This window comes from Carcharodon carcharias (genome assembly GCF_017639515.1).
Source record: "Carcharodon carcharias isolate sCarCar2 chromosome 27 unlocalized genomic scaffold, sCarCar2.pri SUPER_27_unloc_1, whole genome shotgun sequence".
NCBI classification, from domain to species: Eukaryota; Metazoa; Chordata; class Chondrichthyes; order Lamniformes; family Lamnidae; genus Carcharodon; species Carcharodon carcharias.
The window spans coordinates 7,127,016-7,145,542 of record NW_024470624.1 but is presented as its reverse complement, the minus strand read 5'-3'; the positions used below and the strand labels follow the sequence as shown (position 1 = coordinate 7,145,542).

Sequence of the window (18,527 nt, the reverse complement as noted above, 5' to 3'; positions counted from 1 at the left end):
AAAGACTCGCTTTCCGTACTACCAAGCGATACATGTTATTTAATTCGATATACACGAGCAAAATGATCACCGGGGGGGGGGGAATGGGGGGAGGGGGGGGGCAGAAGGGTGGTGGGGTTGGTGGGTGGGAGGGAGGGAGGGAGGGAGGGAGGGAGTCCGTCTCTTTCCGATCCGAAGGCTTCTCACGGCCGCTGCTGCTCCTGCTGGATTCGGCCCACGACGTAGTCCACCACCTCGGTGGAGGAGGCGCGCCCCCCGACGTCGAGCGTGCGGGTCCCGGCGTCCCTTAGGGCCCCCAGGACGGCACCCCGGATGAGGCGGGCGTGGCCGCCCAGCCGCAGGTGGTCGAGCAGCAGGCAGCCGGCCAGCAGCATGGCGGTGGGGTTGGCCGCGTTGCGCCCGGCCAAGCCGGGCGCCGTGTTGCGGATGGCCGTCTGGAAGACGGCGCAGCGATGGCTGTAGCTGGCGCCCGGCACCAGGCCCGGCCCCCCCACCAGGCCGGCGCAGATGTTGTTGACCACCACCCCGTACAGGCTGGGCGTCACCAGCACGTCGAAGCGGCCCGGCTGGCTCACCAGCTGCATGGTGGCATTGTCCACGATGAGGCTGCCGAACTCGATCTCCGGGTAGCCGGCCGCCACCTCCCGGCAGCACCGCAGGAACAGCCCGTCGGTCAGCTTCATGATGTTGGCCTTGTGCACCACTGCCAGGCTCCGGCGGCCGTGCCGGCGGGCGTAGCTGAAGGCGAACTCGGCCAGCCGCACCGAGCGGGCGCGGGTGATGATCTTCAGGCTCTCCACCACGCCCGGCACGCTCTCGTGCTCCAGGTGGGCGTACTCGCCCTCGGTGGTCTCCCGGATGACCACGATGTCCAGCGGGGGGCCGGCGACGGTGGCGACGGCGGGCCCCAGGCCTGGCAGGCTGCGGTAGCGGTTGACGCTGGCGAAGAGATCCAGCTCGGTGCGGAAGAACACGTTGAGCGAGCGGCGATGGGCCGGCAGCCGCTCGATGGCCGTCTCGAAGTTGCCCTTCAGCGCCACCCGGTTGCGCCGGACCGCCGCGATGGCGGCGCCGATGTCCCGGCCGTCGGCGGCGCCGCTGTCCACCCGCACCTCCTCGAAGTCCACCGGGGCGTGCGAGGCCCGGAAGACCCGCTCGACGTGGAGCATCAGCTCCGGGCCCACCCCGTCGCCGGGGATGAGGGTGACCGTGGCCCGGCCGCCGTACAGCTTGCCCGGGTGCCGTCGCTGCCGCGGCTGCTCTGGGCTCGCGGTGAGACCCCGGGCGAGTGGGCGGGAGGGGCGAGGCCAGGCGGCGGGGAGCAGGCGGGAGGAGAGGTGCCTCAGGAAGGCCATGTGCTCACTGTGGAGGAGGGAGGGAGAAGGTGGGGGGGGGGGGCCGGCGGGGAAGCCACGCCTGCCTGTTGGAGACGTCACTGACGCCCCGCCCACTCTATTGTGATCTCACTCAAGACCCTCCCCGCCCTCCCGCCGGGCCCGGCCTCACTCCATTGTTGACCTCAACAAGGCCCCGCCCACCCTGTTGTGACCTCACGGAGGCCCCGCTCACTCTTTTGTGATCTCACCCGGGACCCTCCCCGCCCTCCTGCCGGGCCCCGCCTCACGCCATTGTTGCCCTCACCGAGGCCCCGCCCACCCTATTGTAATCTCACCCAGGGCCATCCCCGCCCTGCCGCCGGGCCCCGCCTCACGCTATTGCTGGCCTCGCCGAGGCCCCGCCCACCCTAATGTAATCTCAGCCAGGACTCTCTCCACCACCCCCCCCCCCGCCGGGTCACGGTACTGTTGACCTCTCCGCAACCCCCACCCCGCCCCATTGTGATGCAGCCGTTCCCCAGCCGACCGGGTGCTTTGAACTGCGCGCCCTGCCGCACCGACCCTTCGCGCTCACGCGCCGCCCCCTCCCCCTCTATCCTATTGTGACGTCGCCCCGTTCCCTCGGCTACCTGGCCCTTTGAACACCGCGCTGGCCCGCCGCTTCCAACCTGGCGACGTCGACACCTGCCTCCCGCACGCGGTTCCACTGCCTATCCCCGCCCTCGAGGGCTGCTTGATGGCGGGTGGGAGGGGGTGTGTGACGTCAAATGCCCCGCCTCCCTCGCGTCGCGCGGGAACTCCGCCCACAGTTGAGATGTCATGGCACGCGGCCTCCTCGATCAATGGCCGCTTCCCGCCCTCCGCGCGCCAAGGGCCGCGCATGCGCCGTCACGGGGCCTTCCACCTTGGGCGAAGCCTCGGCCTTGGGTTTCCCAAGGAACCGCCTTTCTGTCGGCGGAGGGTGCGGGTGGGGGGGGGGGGGGGGGGGGGTGGTTGGGGGTAGAAGGGCGGCGCGGTCTGCTCCTCGTCGTTTATCGTTGTATTTGTTCTTCCTCGCGTTTGCCCGTGTGAAAGACGACGTCCGCTGGGATTCGGGGCTGATGGAAACCAGAGAGATGCCTGAGCCATTTCCACCTCCAACCCCCCCCCACCCCCCGGCAAAGACAGATGGGGAGAATGGAATACTACACCCCCCCAAATGGGGAGAATGGAACACTCCACCCCCTAAATGGGGAGAATGGAACATTATGACACCCCCTACATGGAAAGAATGGAACACTCCACTCCCCCCCTCCAATATGGGGAGAATGGAACAGTCCCCCCCCCCCCCCCCCCCCAACCCAAGGTGAGAATGGAACACTCTGACACCCCCCCCACCCCCACATGGAGAGAATGGAACACTCTACCACCCCCCCCTCCCCCCAAATGGGGAGAATGGAACACCCCACCTCCCCCTCCCACCCCCCCCCCCCCACCACCCAAGGTGAGAATGGAACAGTCTGGCACCCCCCCACATGGAGAGAATGGAACACTCCACTCCCCAACCCCCCATCCACACATGGATTGGAATATTGAAATACTCCAAACCCCTCGCTGGCCCCGCCAACCCCCCCCAGCCACCGCCCCCCCCGCCCCCCACCCCGGCAGAAAGTGGCACACCCGCCAGACCTGCCACCTCCAGTTGTGAATGGTGGTGGACAATTAAACAACTCACTTGAGGAGCAGGCTCCACAAATATCCCCATCCTCACTGATGGGGGAGCCCAGCACATCAGTGCAAAAGATAAGGCTGAAGCATTCGCTACAATCTTCAGCCAGAAGTGCCTAGTGGATGATCCATCTCGGCCTCCTCCGGAGGTCCCCAGCATTACGGATGCCAGTCTTCAGCCAGTTCGATTCACTCCATGTGATATCAAGAAATGGCTGAAGACACTGGATACTGCAAAGGCTATGGGCCCTGACAATATTCCGGCAATAGTAATGAAGACTTGTGCTCCGGAACTTGCCGCGCCCCTAACCAAGCTGTTCCAGTACAGCTACAGCACTGGCATCTACCCGGCTATGTGAGAAATTGCCCAGGTATGTCCTGTACACAAAAAGCAAGACTAATCCAACCCGGCCAATTACCACCCCATCCAAGGTGAGGTGAGAGGGACTGCCCTTGACATCCAGGCAGCATTTGATCGAGTGCGGCATCAAGGAGCCTTGGCAAAACTGAAGTCAATGGGAATCAGGGGGAAAACTCTCTGCTGGTGGGAGACATACCTAGCACAAAGGAAGATGGTTGTGGTTGTTGGAAATCAGTCACCTCAGCTCCAGGACGTCACTGCAGGAGTTCCTCAGGGTAGTGTCCTCGGCCCAACCATCTTCAGCTGCTTCATCAATGACCTTCCTTCCATCATAAGGTTAGAAGTGGGGATATTCGCTGACGATTGCACAATGTTCAGCACCATTTGCGACTCCTCAGATACTGAAGCAGTCCATGTCCAAATGCAGCAAGACCTGGACAATATCCAGGCTTGGGCTGACAAGTGACAAGTGACATTCACGCCACACAAGTGCCAGGCAATGACTATCTCCAACAAGAGAGAATCTAACCATCGCCCCTTGATGTTCAATGGGCATTACCTTTGCTGAATCCCTGACTATCAACATCCTGGGGGTTACCATTGACCAGAAACTGAACTGGACCAGCCATATAAACACTGTGGTTACAAGAGCAGGTCAGAGGCTGGGAATCCTGCGGAGAGTCACTCACCTCCTGACTCCCCCCCACAAAGCCTGTCCACCATCTACAAGACACAAGTCAGGAGTGTGATGGGACACTCCCCACTTGCCTGGATGAGTGCAGCTCCCACAACACTCGAGCTCGACACCGTCCAGGACAAAGCAGCCCCCGCTCAATCGGCACCCCATCCACAAACATTCACTCCCTCCCGCACAGTAGCAGCAGTGTGTGTACCATCTACAATGAAAACAGAAATTGCCGGAAAATCTCAGCAGGTCTGGCAGCTTCTGTGGAGAGAGAGAGACAGAGTTAACATTTCGAGTCTGTGCGACTCCTCCTCAGAGCTAAAGAGAAGTAGAAATGTGATGGATTGTATACTGTTTGAGAGGGGGAGGAGCAGGTGAGGCAAGATAGAAGGTCAGAGACAGGTGGGGGCAAAGGAGAGATTGACAAAGATATCATGGACACAAGACAAAGGGAGTGTTAACGGTAGTGTTAAAGACTAAAGAAGGTGCTGATAGCGGCGTAAAGGTAAGAAAGGAGAATGTGTTAATAAGGGTGAGTACTCTGTGACGGCAAAACATAGAAGCAAGTGACAGATGGCCCTTTGTTTGGAGGGTGGGGGGGCGAAGAGTAAAGTCGGATTTAAAAAAACATTTAAAAACTAATTTTTAAAAATTGGATTTGAAAAGGTGTAAAGATTTAGTCCACTGCATTCGTTCCTCCCGATGCGGTCTCCTCTACAATGGAGAGACCAAATGCAGACTGGGTGACCGCTTTGCAGAACACCTTTGGTCTGTCCGCAAGCATGATCCAGACCTCCCTGTCGATTGCCATTTCAACACTCCACCCTGCTCTCATACCCAATGTCCATCCTTGGCTTGCTGCATTGTTCCAGTGAAGCCCAACGCAAACTGGAGGAACAGCACCTCATCTTCCGACTAGGCACTTTACAGCCTTCCGGACTGAATATTGAGTTCAACAACTTCAGACCATGAACTCTTTTCCCCATCCTTACACCTTTTTAAATCAAATTTTTTTAAACATGTTTTTTTTTTAAATCCTTTGTCCCCACCCCCTGTATTGGATGACGGGGCAGGTTCGAGGGGCTGACAGTTCGCCTCCTGCTCTAGTTTCTTCCTTGCACATGGGAGGGACACTGCATTTACTCCCTGGGGCAGCTGAGCCTAAAGGGGAGTCTTTTTTAATTCATTCACGGGATGTGGGCGTCGCTGGGCCGGGCCTGGCATTTATTGCCCCACCCCCCTAATTGCCCCCTTGAGAAGGTGGTGGTGGGTGAGCCGCCTCCTTGAGCCGCTGCAGCCCCTGTGGTGAAGGTACACCCACCATGCTGTTAGGGAGGGAGTTCCCAGGATTCTCACCCGGCGACAGTGAAGAAACGGCCGATATGTTCCCAAGTCAGGATGGTCAGTGCGGCTCGGAGGCGAACTTCCAGGTGTTGGTGTTCCCCGTGCGTCTGCTGCCCTCATCCTTCTAGATGGTAGTGGCCGTGGGTTTGGAAGGTGCAGTCGAAGGAGCCTCGGTGAGTTGCTGCAGTGCATCTTTAGATGGTACACATACTGCTCACCGCTGTGTGTCGGTGGTGGAGGGAGTGAATGTTGGTGGATGGGGTGCCGATCGAGCGGGGGCTGCTTTGTCCTGGACGGTGTCGAGCTTCTCGAGTGTTGTGGGAGCCACGCTCATCCAGGCAAGTGGGGGGGGAGTCCCATCACCCTCCTGACTTGTGCCTTGTAGCTGGTGGACAGACTTTGGGGGAGTCAGGAGGTGAGTGACTCTCTGCAGGATTCCCAGCCTCTGACTTGCTCTTGTAGCCACAGTATTTACATGGCTGGTCCGGCTCAGTTTCTGGTCAATGTTAACCCCCCCCACGCCCTGGCCTAGGCCTAAGGACTCCCAGTGCCCTCAAGGATACTGGGGAGCGGCAGTGAATGGGTGCCCGCCTGTGTACAATCCACATACCGGAGGGAAATATGGTGCAAACTGCACACAATGTACTTCCTCCAGCTTATTCAAGTCAACTCTCACGACTGCTGCCCCCCACTGAACTCACTAAACCTGTATTTCATATTGTCGGTCACCATAGCAACAATGTTTTGGCCCTCATCAAGACGCATTTTTAAATTCCTTTCATCAGATTTGGCCATTCCAGCATTGTGTTATTTCGGCGCTGACACCGAGTGTTGTCGTTGTCAACACAGGGGTTGCCCTGGCGACCGGGAATCAGCTTTGCTGTTTTGAGCGGAACCTTCCGGCAGGCCTCGGGGAGAAGGCCTTGACCGTGGCAGGGTGAAAGGTCGCCCTCTTGGCAGAAGCCTGATGGAAGGATGTGGGGGAGGAGAGAGGGAGGGAGGATGGACTTGGCGGCTGGTGGGAGGCCAAGGGTGGTGGGGGGGGTGGGTGGGGGGAGGAGGTGGAGCTCAGACAGGGACTTTGCACCAGAGAGGCCTGGCTACCCAAACGGAGGAAGGGATGGCCGGGACTGAAAGTCGCGCAAGTGAACCGCGTTCGGGCTCCGACGCAACAGGGACAAGCGCGCGCTGCTGAATGGACGGCGGAACGGCCGACAGTCTGAGGAGGGCCAACAAAATGGCCGACTGATGTGAACAGCCAACAAAACGGCCGACTGCCTGAGAGCAGCCAACAAAATGGCCGACTGCCTGAGAGTGGCCAACAGCCTGAGGACAGCCAACAAAATGGCCGACTGCCTGAGAGCGGCCAACAGCCTGAGGACAGCCAACAAAATGGCCGACTGCCTGAGGACAGCCAACAAAATGGTGGACAGCCTGAAAGCGGCTAACAAAATAGCCGACATCCTGAGAGCGGCCAACAAAATGACCGACAGCCTGATGACAGCCAACAAAATGGCGGACTGCCTGAGAGCGGCCAACAAAACGGCCGACTGCCTGAGGACGTCCAACAAAACGGCCGACTATCTGAGACTGGCCAACAAAACGGCCGACGGCCTGAGAGCGGCCAACAAAATGGCCGACAGCCTGTGAACAGCCAACAAAACAGCCAACTACCTGAGAGCAGCCAACTAAACAGCCGACTGCCTGAGAGTGGCCAACAGCCTGAGGACAGCCAACAAAATGGCCGACTGCCAGAGAGCAGCCAACAAAATGGCCGACAGCCTGAGGACAGCCAACAAAATGGCCGACAGCCTGAGGACAGCCAACAAAATGGCCGACAGCCTGAGGACAGCCAACAAAATGGCTGACAGCCTGAGGACGGCCAACAAAAAGAGGAGAGCCTGAGGACGGCCAACAAAAAGAGGAGAGCCTGAGGACGGCCAACAAAATGGCTAAACTGCCTGTGAGCAGCCAACAAAATAACCGACTGCCGATGAGCAGCCAACAAAATGGCCGAATGCCGGTGAGCAGCCAACAAAATGGCTGACTGCCTGTGAAAGGCCAACAAAATGGCTGACTGACTGAGATCGGCCAACAAAATGGCCGACTGCCTGGGAGTGGCCAACAAAATGGCCGACAGCCTGAGGACAGCCAACAAAATTGCTAATTGCCTGAGGACGGCCAACAAAATGACTGCCTGCCTGTGAACGGCCAACAAAATGGCCGACTGCCTGAGATTGGCCAACAAAATGGCCGACTGCCTGAGAGTGGCCAACAAAATGGCCGACTGCCTGAGAGTGGCCAACAAAATGGCCGACTGCCTGAGTGGCCAACAAAATGGCCGACTGCCTGAGAGTGGCCAACAAAATGGCCGACTGCCTGAGAGTGGCCAACAAAATGGCCGACTGCCTGAGAGTGACCAACAAAATGGCCGACTGCCTGAGGACAGCCAACAAAATGGCCGACTGCCTGAGGACAGCCAACAAAATGGCCGACTGCCTGAGGACAGCCAACAAAATGGCCGACTGCCTGAGGACAGCCAACAAAATGGCCGACTGCCTGAGGACAGCCAACAAAATGGCCGACTGCCTGAGGACAGCCAACAAAATGGCCGACTGCCTGAGGACAGCCAACAAAATGGCCGACTGCCTGAGGACAGCCAACAAAATGGCCGACTGCCTGAGGACAGCCAACAAAATGGCCGACTGCCTGAGGACAGCCAACAAAATGGCCGACTGCCTGAGACAGCCAACAAAATGGCCGACAGCCTGAGGACAGCCAACAAAATGGCCAACAGCCTGAGGATAGCCAACAAAATGGCCGACAGCCTGAGGACAGCCAACAAAATTGCTGATTGCCTGAGGACAGCCAACAAAATGGCCGACAGCCTGAGGATAGCCAACAAAATGGCCGACAGCCTGAGGACAGCCAACAAAATTGCTGATTGCCTGAGGACAGCCAACAAAATGGAGGACAGCCTGAAAGCGGCTAACGAAATGGTCGACCATCTGTGAGCGGCCAACAAAATAGCCGAATGCCTGTGAGCAGCCTGCAAAATGGCCGACAGCCTGAGGACAGCCAATAAAACGGCCGACTGCCTGATTACAGCCAAAAAAAACGGCCGACTGCCTGAGAGCGGCCAACAAAATGGCCGACTACCTGTGAGCAGCCAACAAAACAGCCGACTGCCTGAGAGCGGCCAACAGCCTGAGGACAGCCAACAAAATGGCCGACTGCCAGAGAGCAGCCAACAAAATGGCCGACAGCCTGAGGACAGCCAACAAAATGGCCACAGCCTGAGGACAGCCAACAAAATGGAGGACGGCCAACAAAATGGCTAACTGTCTGTGAGCGGCCGACAAAATGACCGACTGCCTGTGAGCAGCCATCAAAATGGCCGAATGCCTGAGAGTGGCCAACAAAATGGCCGACTGCTTGAGAGCAGCCAACAAAATGGCCGCCTGTCTATGAGCGGCCAACAAAACGGCCGACGGCCTGAGAGCGGCCAACAAAATGGCCGACAGCCTGTGAACAGCCAACAAAACAGCCAACTACCTGAGAGCAGCCAACTAAACAGCCGACTGCCTGAGAGTGGCCAACAGCCTGAGGACAGCCAACAAAATGGCCGACTGCCAGAGAGCAGCCAACAAAATGGCCGACAGCCTGAGGACAGCCAACAAAATGGCCGACAGCCTGAGGACAGCCAACAAAATGGCCGACAGCCTGAGGACAGCCAACAAAATGGCTGACAGCCTGAGGACGGCCAACAAAAAGAGGAGAGCCTGAGGACGGCCAACAAAAAGAGGAGAGCCTGAGGACGGCCAACAAAATGGCTAAACTGCCTGTGAGCAGCCAACAAAATAACCGACTGCCGATGAGCAGCCAACAAAATGGCCGAATGCCGGTGAGCAGCCAACAAAATGGCTGACTGCCTGTGAAAGGCCAACAAAATGGCTGACTGACTGAGATCGGCCAACAAAATGGCCGACTGCCTGGGAGTGGCCAACAAAATGGCCGACAGCCTGAGGACGGCCAACAAAATTGCTAATTGCCTGAGGACGGCCAACAAAATGACTGCCTGCCTGTGAACGGCCAACAAAATGGCCGACTGCCTGAGATTGGCCAACAAAATGGCCGACTGCCTGAGAGTGGCCAACAAAATGGCCGACTGCCTGAGAGTGGCCAACAAAATGGCCGACTGCCTGAGAGTGGCCAACAAAATGGCCGACTGCCTGAGTGGCCAACAAAATGGCCGACTGCCTGAGAGTGGCCAACAAAATGGCCGACTGCCTGAGAGTGGCCAACAAAATGGCCGACTGCCTGAGAGTGACCAACAAAATGGCCGACTGCCTGAGGACAGCCAACAAAATGGCCGACTGCCTGAGGACAGCCAACAAAATGGCCGACTGCCTGAGGACAGCCAACAAAATGGCCGACTGCCTGAGGACAGCCAACAAAATGGCCGACTGCCTGAGGACAGCCAACAAAATGGCCGACTGCCTGAGGACAGCCAACAAAATGGCCGACTGCCTGAGGACAGCCAACAAAATGGCCGACTGCCTGAGGACAGCCAACAAAATGGCCGACTGCCTGAGGACAGCCAACAAAATGGCCGACTGCCTGAGACAGCCAACAAAATGGCCGACAGCCTGAGGACAGCCAACAAAATGGCCAACAGCCTGAGGATAGCCAACAAAATGGCCGACAGCCTGAGGACAGCCAACAAAATTGCTGATTGCCTGAGGACAGCCAACAAAATGGCCGACAGCCTGAGGATAGCCAACAAAATGGCCGACAGCCTGAGGACAGCCAACAAAATTGCTGATTGCCTGAGGACAGCCAACAAAATGGAGGACAGCCTGAAAGCGGCTAACGAAATGGTCGACCGTCTGTGAGCGGCCAACAAAATAGCCGAATGCCTGTGAGCAGCCTGCAAAATGGCCGACAGCCTGAGGACAGCCAATAAAACGGCCGACTGCCTGATTACAGCCAAAAAAACGGCCGACTGCCTGAGAGCGGCCAACAAAATGGCCGACTACCTGTGAGCAGCCAACAAAACAGCCGACTGCCTGAGAGCGGCCAACAGCCTGAGGACAGCCAACAAAATGGCCGACTGCCAGAGAGCAGCCAACAAAATGGCCGACAGCCTGAGGACAGCCAACAAAATGGCCACAGCCTGAGGACAGCCAACAAAATGGAGGACGGCCAACAAAATGGCTAACTGTCTGTGAGCGGCCGACAAAATGACCGACTGCCTGTGAGCAGCCATCAAAATGGCCGAATGCCTGAGAGTGGCCAACAAAATGGCCGACTGCTTGAGAGCAGCCAACAAAATGGCCGCCTGTCTATGAGCGGCCAACAAAATGGCCGACTGCCTGTGTGTGGCCATTAAAATGGCTGAAGGAAACAGAAATGTGAAACGGGTGGAGATTGGGGTGACGGTAACAAGTGGTGCTATATCTCAATGTAGAGGTGTACACACACACACACACACTCACACACACACAAACACAGTGATCAAAGGTCCTTACCAAATGTTTATTTAATTTACAGCATGGTTTGTCTTCATAACACTGTGTCTCTCTCTCTCTCTCTCTCTCTCTCTCTATCAAATCAGAGCGTCTCTTTCAGTCCCAACGGATTCAGGAATCTCCACCAACCCCTCCACAATGCCCGCCCCTCCAGGCACTGACCCGGTGAATCCGAAACCGTTCTCTTCCTCTTCCCCATCAGACTCGGTGCCACAACCGGGCGGGAGTACCCGTGGATCAATCGCGGGCACAGGGGGTTTGGGGAGTGGGGGGGGTGCTGGGTGCGGACCACCGGCCCGGCGGGTCTCGTTCGTCCCTCCCAAGTCTCCGGTCCGCGTTCCAGAGACGCAAGCCCTGTAGTCCGGGGCGGCACATTCCTGGTGCCCGTGCGGGTGGGCTGGGTGGGGTGCGGGCGGCCCGGTCAGAGGCATCGTTTTTTTGGGCGAGACCTTAAAAGCGAGGACACCCATCAGCATATTCCACGGCGGGGTGTGGGGGGGGGGATGGGTGGGGAGGGGTGGTAAAGGTCCCATTCCCATTCGTTGCTCCACGGTCAGAAAGAGGGGAAGGTGAAATGTGGGCTTCGCTGGCTAGACCCAGCATTTCCTGTCCATCCCTAATTGCCCGCCTTCTTGAGCCGCTGCAATCCCTGTGGTGTAGGTACACCCACCATGCTGTTAGGGAGGGAGTTGCCAGGATTTTGACCCGGCGACAGTGAAGGAATGGCCGATACATTCCCAAGTCGGGATGGCGAGTGCGTCTCGGAGGGGAACTTCCAGGTGGGGGTGTTCCCTGTGCGTCTGCTGCCCTCGTCCTTCTAGACGGTAGCGGTCGTGGGTTTGGAAGATGCTGTCGAAGGAGCCTCGATGAGTTGCTGCAGTGCATCTTGTAGATGGTACACACACTGCTGCTACTGTGCGTCGGTGGCGGAGGGAGTGAATGTCGAAGGTGGCGGAGGGAGTGAATGTCGAAGGTGGCGGAGGGAGTGAATGTCGAAGGTGGCGGAGGGAGTGAATGTCGAAGGTGGCGGAGGGAGTGAATGTCGAAGGTGGCGGAGGGAGTGAATGTCGAAGGTGGCGGAGGGAGTGAATGTCGAAGGTGGCGGAGGGAGTGAATGTCGAAGGTGGCGGAGGGAGTGAATGTCGAAGGTGGCGGAGGGAGTGAATGTCGAAGGTGGCGGAGGGAGTGAATGTCGAAGGTGGCGGAGGGAGTGAATGTCGAAGGTGGCGGAGGGAGTGAATGTCGAAGGTGGCGGAGGGAGTGAATGTCGAAGGTGGGGGAGGGAGTGAATGTCGAAGGTGGCGGAGGGAGTGAATGTCGAAGGTGGCGGAGGGAGTGAATGTCAAAGGTGGCGGAGGGAGTGAATGTCGAAGGTGGCGGAGGGAGTGAATGTCGAAGGTGGCGGAGGGACTGAATGTCGAAGGTGGTGGAGGGACTGAATGTCGAAGGTGGTGGAGGGAGTGAATGTTGAAGGTGGTGGAGGGAGTGAATGTTGAAGGTGGTGGAGGGAGTGAATGTTGAGGGTGGTGGAGGGAGTGAATGTTGAGGGTGGTGGAGGGAGTGAATGTTGAGGGTGGTGGAGGGAGTGAATTTTACCCGACTACACCTCCGTGCTGGAGACGGGCCAGCCCGCTCGCTCGCCGTGACCTGGTCATCCCCTTTTCAAAGGGCGTCGGCGATTGAGGGGTAAACTATGGTCCCCAGGAGAAGGGAGATGCCCCATCCCCTCCACCCCCCTGAAGCCGGTGGGCGGGGTAGAACCAATGGAAAGCAACGGCGCAGCAAGGGGCCAGGCCATTCGGCCTATCGCGCCCACGCAGTCCCACGAGGGGGAGTTTGTTGCTCGGGGGGGGAGGGGGGCAGGGGACCTGGGGGCTGAGGGGGAGTGGGGTTCAAAAAATAAATAAATAAACGCACCAATTGGCAGGAACGGAAGCTCCCCTTCCGAGCGTGGGCTCTGCTGTGGGCGGTGGTTGGGGGGAGGGGGTGGTAATCCCAGCGAGGTCCATCAACCCAACCGCACCACACACCCCGCCCCCCCCGCCAACCCCCGGTGGAGAGTCTCCGTTCGGGGGCTCCGACATTGACCGGCAAACGCCGACGTTCTGTTAACCAGACTCGCGTTCCTGTTCGGCCGTCAACTGGGGGGAAAACGTCACCGAGAAACCAGCCGGCGTCAAGTCACCGGTTCTCCAAGGGCGGGCGGGTGGAGCCTCGGACCCCATCCCCGGTGAAGTCGCGGAGGGTTGGCGGTGGGGAGGCTAAGGCAACCCAGCCAGTCTCTCCCCACCCGCCGAGTCGGCGGCGGCGATTGCTGCCCTCACCACGGAGGTTGGCGGTGAAGCGGGGGTGGCGGCGGTGGTGGTGGTTGTGGCGCTGGAGAGGACAGGAGTGGGGGGAGAGTCCGGAAAAGGAGGGCATTGGGCCCTTGAAGTCGCCGGCAAACCGCGTAAAAAAAAATGATCATTCCCGCCCTTGACCGCTCCGAGCCTCGGCTCAGCCGGCGCTTCACCGGGATCCAGGGACTGCCAGACGTCCGGGGGACACTCACCTCCCACCCCTCTCAGGCCCGCCTCTCCCGGCTGGTGAAATTCAGCCGGCCACCTCCTTCCGCCCGCTCCTCGTGGTGACTCGTCCCTCGCCGCCCCCTACCCTACCCCGCGCCGTCCGCACCGGCTTTTCCAAGTCGTCCATCCGGGCAATCGGGTCGGTCCCCTGGACTCACTCAGACATCACGTCTCCTGTGTGCGTTTAAAACAAAAGGGGGTCAACCGGGTTGACTTCAATCAGACCACCCTCCCTGCCCCCCCCACCCCGGCTCTACCACCCTCCTTCTCACCACCCCTACCCCAATCTGTTTCTGACCTCGAACCCACATTCCTGCCCCCCCCCCCAACCACCAGCCCTTGCCCACATTCGCTTATCACGAATCTGTCTCGTTCCGCCTGAAAAATATGCCATGTAAGCCTCCTTTAAACTTTGTCTTCGGTTTTAGAGCCAACCCTAATTTTAGGGGCTGTGTTTATTTTATCCCTCACTTTGTTAACCTGGTTTATTTTGCTGACTCTAAAGGAGTTACCCCACCCCACCCCCTCGCGCGCATACGTACGAATTAGGAGCAAGGAGCTGGCCCCATTTAGCACCCCCCCCCCACCACCGCTGTTTAAAACAAGGAAGCAGGGGCGTGGGGGGGTGGTGATCGCCCTTTTAGGATGGAGACAAGGAGAAATATTTTCTCTCGGAGGGCGGGGGTCGAGTCTTGGGAACCCTCTTCCCCGAAAGGCGGTGGGAGCGGAGCCTTCGACTATTTTTAACTCCTTTAGAGTCGGCCAAATAAACCAGATTAACAAAGTGAGGGATAAAATAAACACAGCCCCTAAAATTAGGGTTGGCTGTAAAAGCGAAGACAAAGTTTAAAGGAGGCTTACATCGCATATTTTTCAGGCGGAGCAAGACAGATTCGTGATAAGCGAATGTGGGCGGGGTGGTGGTTGGGGGGTGGGGGGCAGAGCGGCCGCTGTCTTATTGAACAGCGGGGCAGGCCGGAGTGGGGGAGGGGGGGCTGCCGAGCGGCCTCACCCACCGGCTCCCAGCCTGGCTCGTGTGCCCGAAGGGGAAGCGGCGGAAGCTGCCGCAGCGTCAACGCCTGACCCGCTTCGACTGCCATACACCCCCCTCCCCATCCGTTCCCTTTAAAGCTTCCGGGGACACCTCTTGTCCTTTGAAAGGCTAAGAGAACGCAGGCTCGATCTTAACCCCCCACCCCCCCACCCTCTCCCCCCTCAGTATCTCATACGGTGCAGAAGAGTCTGCACGAAACGTGAGAAACACCTGACCGACCTACCTAACCCCATTTACCAGCGCTCGGTCCCATAACCTTGAATGTTAGGACGTGCCGAGTGCTCATCCAGGTACTTTTTAAAGGATGTGAGGCAACTCGCCTCCACCACCCTCCCAGGCAGTGCATTCCAGACCGTCACCACCCTCTGGGTAAAAAAGTTTCTCCTCACATCCCCCCTAAACCTTCTGCCCCTCACCTTGACCTTATGCACCCCCCATTCCCTTGTGACTGACCCTTCAATGAAGAGGAACAGCTGTTCCCTATCCACTCTGTCCATGCCCCTCATAATCTTGTACACCTCGATCAGGTCACCCCTCAGTCTTCTCTGCTCCAACGAAAACAACCCAAGTCTATCCAACCTCTCTTCATAACTTAAATGTTTCATCCCAGGCAACATCCTGGTGAATCTCCTCTGCACCCCCTCCAGTGCAATCACATCCTTCCTATATACATTCCACCCCCGCCCGCTGATCTCCCCGCCCAGGACCGGTGCCCTCCATCCCCAGGGAACGGGCCCGGTGGAAAGGGAATGGGACGGACGCTCGAAGGGGAAATCGCTCTAGCGGGCCGGTGCGGGCAGGGAGCGGTGGGCGCCCCCTACTGGACAGTCCTCTTGAAGAGTCGGTGGGGGGGAGAGTTGGGCCGACTATCCTCCTTCTGTGGAGTAATAGTCAAAATGGCCGGGTTGGGGCAGGGGTACTATCCTATGGAGAGTGATGGGACGGGGTAGTTGGGGATTGGGGGGGGTGGGGGGGGGTCCGGTGGGGGGGTTGCGATGGGGGAAAACTGGGCCTGTAGAGTTTCGAAGGGTGAGAGGTGAGGGGCAGGAGGTTGCGAGGGGATGCGGGAAGAGTTTTTCCCACCCAGAGGGTGGTGGGGATCTGGAACTCGCCGCCTGGAAAGGGCGGTAGAAGCAGGAACCCATCGTAACGTCGAAGAAGTGTTTGGATGGGCGCTCGCCATGCCGCGGCAGACGAGGCTGTGGGCCTTGCGCTGGAAAATGGGACTAAAATAGGGAGGTGCTCATTTGACCGGCGCAGCCTCGATGGGCCGAAGGGCCTTGCTCTGCGCTGTGAACCTCGATGACTCATGTGTGACCTCATCAGAACCTACAAAAAGGACTTAAAGGGACAGGCAGGGGGTCGATGCAGGTCAGATGGTTCCCCTCCTTGGTTGAGTGGGGGGGGCTCTAGAACCAGGGAACGCAATTTGAAAATAAGGGGGATGGGGGGGAAGATACTTGGGACCGAGGAGGAGGAGGAATTATTTTGGGAGGGTCATGAATGTTTGGGATTCTCTACCCCAGCGGGCTGTGGAAGCTCGGTCGCTTGGGTATGTTTAAAGTTGAGATTGACAGGTTTATGAGTAGCAGTGAGGTAGAGGGATATGGTAGTGTGGGGGGGTGGGTGTGCAGCAGGGGGAGGGGGGAGGGAAAGGCATCGAAATGGATGATCAGCCATGATCGCCCCGAATGGCAGAGCAGCCTCGATGTGCAGAATGGCCTCCTCCTGCTCCTATTTTCTACGTTTCTATGTTAGTTGGCGAGTGTCCCTTCAAGGGGCACTTGAAAATCGGGGTGGGCGTCGACTGACACTGAGCCCGCCCCCCCCCCCCCCCACATAGGGCAGAAAGAGCCCACCCACCTTGTAGTGCCAGGCCGTTGCCAGCAGATGGAGCCACCTCCCCCTCCCACCCCGCCATCAGCTGCCGATTGGTGAACCTCCTCGTGGGAGGGAGGCAACATTGCCACTCGGTGGACAGCGATTGAACTGCGGCGGCAGAGGCTGGGCCCATCGGAGAACATGGGAGGAGGAGGAGGCCATTCAGCCCTTCGAGCTTTCAATGGGCCCATGGCCTCTGGACTCCAGCTATAGGCCCCGTAGCCCCCCCACTCAATGCCATAACTCGACGAAGATCCGATCAAAATTCTCGATTCACCATCGCCGCACCCCCTTTCAGCCTCAGTCGCCTTCTTGGGCAAACGTAGTTTGAGGTTTCCACCACCCTTTTTTATGCAAGGAGGTGCTTCCTAACTTCACCGCCACCCCCCCCACCCCCCCACCACACACACACACAAACGGACTAGCTCTCTCAACCTGGACTCTCTTGCCGGAGGAACTAGTTTGTACCTGCCCTGTCAAGCCCTTTCGTGTAATTCATAAACGCCCCGATCAGATTGCCCCTTAGTCTTCCACACTCAAGGCAATGCCAGCCCAATCTGCGTGTGCACACACACACACACGCCCGCGCACACACACACACACGCACAGGCACACGTGCATACGCACAGACACGTGCACACGCACACGCGCACATGCACACACACAGACACGCGCATACACACATGCGCGCGCACACACAGGCGCACACACATGCGCACAGACAGACGCGCACAGACACGCAAACAGGCACACGCGCATACTCACAGGCACATGAACACAGACACACGCGCACAGGCACATGTGCGCACACAGACACGTGCATACATGCATGCGCGCACAGACACGTGCACAGACAGGCACACAGGCATGTGCATACACGCATGCGCGCACAGGCACGCGCATACGCACAGGCACACATGCACAGACACATGCACACAGGCACACATGCACAGACACAGGCACACACACAGACACGTGCATACACGTATGTGCGCACAGGCACACACGCATAAGCACAGGCACACACGCACAGACACTCCTGATAATTTGACCCTTTTAGCTTCCGGATCGTCGTGGTGAATCTGCTTTGCTCTCCACCACTCACCCCACCCTGCCACCACTCAGAGGCTGATATATCCTTCCTGAGGTGGTGGGTGGGGAGGGCCCGGAACTGAAGGCAGTTCCCCCAGAAGGGGTCTGACCAGAGATGTGTACAGCTGAAGTGTAACATCCAAAACCCCCACCGCCCCACCCTTCGTATTCCGGCACCTCGGCGAAAGGGGGTGGGGAAGCATAACCTCCTATTTTTAGTCGTTATTTAACAATTGCAGGGAGACGATAGCGTACAGTCATGATCAGGTCGCTGCGCGGGTAATCCAGAGGCCCCGGGCTAATGTTCTTGGGAGTGGGGGGGGGGGGTGGTGGGGAGCAGCCGGTGGAATTTCAATTCAATCAATTCATAAAACCTGGAATCATGAAGCCAGTTTCAGTCACAGGGACTGTGACAACCATCATCGATGGTCATAAAAGAAATCCCATCTGGTTCACTCATGTTCCCCTTCAGGGAAGGGGGAAATCTGCCAACCTTACCCAGCCTGGCCTACACGTGACTCCAGACCTCCCCCCCCCCCCACCTCCCGCCACACGGTGGGGGGGTGAGGGGTACGTTGTGGGTGGGGGGTGAGGGGTACGTTGTGGGTTGGGGGTGGTGGGGGGGTGAGGGATACGTTGTGGGTCTGGGGTGGTGGGGGGGTGAGGGGTACGTTGTGGGTCGGGAGGGTGAGGGGTACATTGTGGGTGGGGGGGTGAGGGGTACGTTGTGGGTGAGGGGTACATTGTGGGTTGGGGGGGTGGTGTGGGGGATGAGGGGTACGTTGTGGGTCGGGGGGGTGGTGGGGGGGTGAGGGGTACGTTGTGGGTGGGGGATGAGGGGTACGTTGTGGGTCGGGTGGGTGGTGGGGAGGTGAGGGGTACGTTGTGCTTGTGGGTGAGGGGTACGTTGTGGGTCGGGGAGTGGTGGGGGGCTAGGGGTACATTGTGGGTCGGGGAGTGGTGGGGGG

The 18,527-nt window shown here is 58.4% G+C and overlaps 2 protein-coding genes across 3 annotated transcripts in view; both read right to left on the bottom strand.

Moving 5' to 3' along the window:
- Positions 1 to 182: 182 nt before the first annotated feature.
- Positions 183 to 1,355, bottom strand: LOC121273629 (isocitrate dehydrogenase [NAD] subunit gamma, mitochondrial-like). Its single transcript, XM_041180774.1, has one exon. The coding sequence runs from the start codon at positions 1,353 to 1,355 to the stop codon at positions 183 to 185; it is 1,173 nt and encodes a 390-aa protein (XP_041036708.1).
- A 10,882-nt stretch (positions 1,356 to 12,237) lies between these two features.
- Positions 12,238 to 18,527, bottom strand: part of LOC121273656 (rho guanine nucleotide exchange factor 40-like) — a 231,445-nt gene continuing 225,155 nt past the window's right edge. For both annotated transcript variants that reach the window (XM_041180801.1, XM_041180802.1), the window contains 2 exons: positions 13,689 to 13,706; positions 12,238 to 13,512 (listed from right to left, as the gene is read on the bottom strand). In XM_041180801.1, coding sequence (XP_041036735.1) covers positions 13,286 to 13,512; positions 13,689 to 13,706 — 245 coding nt within the window. In that variant the 3' untranslated portion in view covers positions 12,238 to 13,285. The remainder of the gene's footprint in view (positions 13,513 to 13,688; positions 13,707 to 18,527) is intronic.

Excerpts from the sequence above, each read along its gene's own strand:
- LOC121273629 (XM_041180774.1), bottom strand. The coding sequence starts at position 1,355 with ATGGCCTTCCTGAGGCACCTCTCCTCCCGCCTGCTCCCCGCCGCCTGG.